The 2788-nt window shown below is 47.0% G+C and overlaps 1 protein-coding gene across 1 annotated transcript; it reads right to left on the bottom strand.

Moving 5' to 3' along the window:
- Positions 1-374: 374 nt before the first annotated feature.
- LOC104401677 (mineralocorticoid receptor-like) lies at positions 375-2408 on the bottom strand. The gene has a single exon (XM_010009342.1). It carries the CDS (start codon positions 2151-2153, stop codon positions 375-377), a length of 1779 nt encoding a protein of 592 aa, XP_010007644.1. The 5' UTR covers positions 2154-2408.
- Between the last annotated feature and the right edge of the window lie 380 nt (positions 2409-2788).

Below are 2788 nucleotides of genomic sequence, written 5' to 3'. Positions count from 1 at the left end.
CTAAGAAAGAATAACCATTATAGGACACATGAGAGCAATTTTGCTAAGCTTTCATTATAGGAAAAACAACATTTATAGTAGTAACAGCTCATAAACATACTAGAGCTACATGTTCAAATCTAATAACAATAGAATATAATACGTTCTTTTTAAATATTAAAGCCAGCTCTTTGTTTTTATTAAAGGCAGAGTAAAAACACAGCAAGAAACCAGCAAATCTAATGGTAAGAACTGAAATGCAAACAAAGAATTATACATCAGCTTGAGAACTACTGCCCTGGTCCCCATTTTAATTCACACCTTTTATATTTAATGCAGGGGAAGAAGGAAAAAAAAGAGAAGAGGGAGGTGGGGGGTAGAAGTAATTTGCCTGCTCACCTGGACACGTTTTCTGGAATGTACTCTAGAACTGGATACCCATCACTTCTTCTGGATGCCAACTCCGAATGCGACTTCCAGGTCTCCACTAGCGTGCTGACAGGAGGGAACGAGCTCAAGTGCTGAAACGCCTGCTCTCGAGCAACCGGTCGCGACAAAGATATTGTGCCTTGGGCACCGATCCTGTAGTGAAATGACTGTCCACCTGAATTTACACCCACAATGGCAGAGGATGGTATACTGTTTTCTTGGTAATAGCTGCCATCATCAGGCTCCTGCTTAATTCCCACACGTAGGCCTGGATTTGGAAAACCGCTACCTTCACAACTTCCATCAAATGAAGAAACAGGTGGTCCTAAAATCCCAGAAAGAGAGTAATAGTCTTTGTCATCCATGAAAGAAAAATATGAGCCATCTGTAAATGGGAAAGGATTTACTGTTTGATTCCCTTTAAAAGACGCACCAGAGCAAGGATGCTTGGCTGACTCTTGCTTCACTGGTACTGAAAATGGGGAATCAGAGTTTATTTTGCTGCTGTCACCGATGCACGCACTGCCGAAGGAACCGTCTGGCTCAGGCTTTATGAACTGAACAAGGTTCATCTGACTGTTGTTGGAGATGGCATTCTCCATTTCCTCCATCTTAGGAAATGCGAGTTCTTGAGCACCCTTGTCTTTTGTTTCTGGACTGGGAGCAGTATCTTGGCTTCTGCTAGGTCCCGCCGGCGTGCCAGAAGCTGGGAATCCTAGGGAGTTGTTTACTGGGCTACAGATGGATGATCCCACAGTGCTAACTGCTGGACTAGAACGAGTGGACCTATTATTGGCATTGGAAGGGCTGGCAATGGAGCTCCTCGAGTTCAGGTTCGCAGGACTGGACACAGAAGATCGCATAGTGATATTATTGGGACTTGAGACAGGAGATTTCACGCTGCAATGACTGGGAGGACTAGAAATCGGTGATTTCATGCTACTTATAGGGCTAGAAAGTGGAGACCCGACATTGCTAACGTGCGCGGGACTGTGCAACATAGACCCCCTGTTTTCAACGTTCGGTGAGCGTGACAAAGGGGTTCCCTGGCCAATGGGGCTGTGCACGGCAAAGTTCCCAAAGTTAGCAGTAGTTGAGGACACAGAGTTAACTCCCGCAGGACTACACACCGAGGAAGCCATGTTCTGAGGGCTGCAGCCCGAAGGGCTTTTCTCTTGACACATGATAGGGCTTTTGACAATAGCATGCATGGCACCACCGTTTACAGTGCTCCCAGAGTCTGACATCAAAGACCTCAAGGGTCTGCTGGCGCTGTGGAGGGGAGAAGAGCAGTGGCCGTTCTCCTTGTAAAGCTTCACCAGCTGCTCCACGTTCTGGTAGATCTTCCCTGGGCTCCCCTGGTTCTGCTGATCATAGGGGTAATCGGCATCTCGTATCGAATCCATATATAAACCCATAGATTCAGCCACTGTTGCGGACAGCTCCTTGGACTCTGTTTCGGTTTTGATATCAGAGGGCAGAAGACCAGGCTGACTGCTGTCTTGCTGCAGGCAGGAGAGTAGCTCAGGTTTTTCTTTGTTGTTTCCTTGAGCGCTGCTGTTTGCAAAAGCTCCGGCAGCGCAGCTTACATTTACAATCTCCATATAGTTACTGTCATCAGTTTGCTCTCCAGCACCTATAGAAGAATACTCCACAGACTGAGAAACTTGACCCCACCGTCTCTCCATATCTAAGCCTTCTGGGTAGCTGTGGTATCCTTTTGTCTCCATAACTAGCAAAGACATACACAAAAAAGTAAAATTAATAAATGACAGGACAGTGTGACTTCCTAAGGAAATTTCCTAATTTCCTAAGGAAACAAGGCATATCCGCTCACTCTCTCTATCCTCCTCTCTGCCTGCCTGCCAGTCCCGTTTCCCTGCCCCATCCATCATCTCTCAACCATTTGTGCAATTTCAATCAAACCAAGGGAAAAAGTGTCATGGATATGACAGCCCTATGGGTTCTGAGAGAAAACTACTCAGCAGTTAGAAAAGACCCAAATTATTGCTCCCAGCCTTGCCCCAAAAGGAATCAAAGAAGCATCAGCACGACCACTGCCCACCTTCACTGGCAACAGCCCCCATGGTCAGTGCTGCCCCTCTCTCATGGACCTAGGAGGAAGAAAGGGAAGGGGGTAGCAAGGAAGAAGGGGGAACCAGAATGGTCCTGAAAGGACATGCTGATGGTAGGCAGGACATAAATCCCGTGGAAATTGGACATTACAGCTCTGCTCCTCCAAGAACCTTGCACTACCGTGCTACAGGGAGAGCAAAGCAAGGGAGGCTGCTGTGCTAAGGGCATTTCTCTTTCATCATCCAGCGTAACACAGGATGCTTTAGAAGGAAGCAGCAGTTCTGAGGGGGCAGGAGCTGGTTTG

This window comes from Nestor notabilis, unplaced genomic scaffold, assembly GCF_000696875.1.
Source record: "Nestor notabilis isolate BGI_N333 unplaced genomic scaffold, ASM69687v1 scaffold1732, whole genome shotgun sequence".
In the NCBI taxonomy this organism is placed as follows: Eukaryota; Metazoa; Chordata; class Aves; order Psittaciformes; family Psittacidae; genus Nestor; species Nestor notabilis.
Note: the sequence above shows the minus strand (reverse complement) of the source record. Positions and strands in the feature narration are given on the sequence as shown.

Excerpts from the sequence above, each read along its gene's own strand:
- LOC104401677 (XM_010009342.1), bottom strand. The coding sequence starts at position 2,153 with ATGTCTTTGCTAGTTATGGAGACAAAAGGATACCACAGCTACCCAGAA.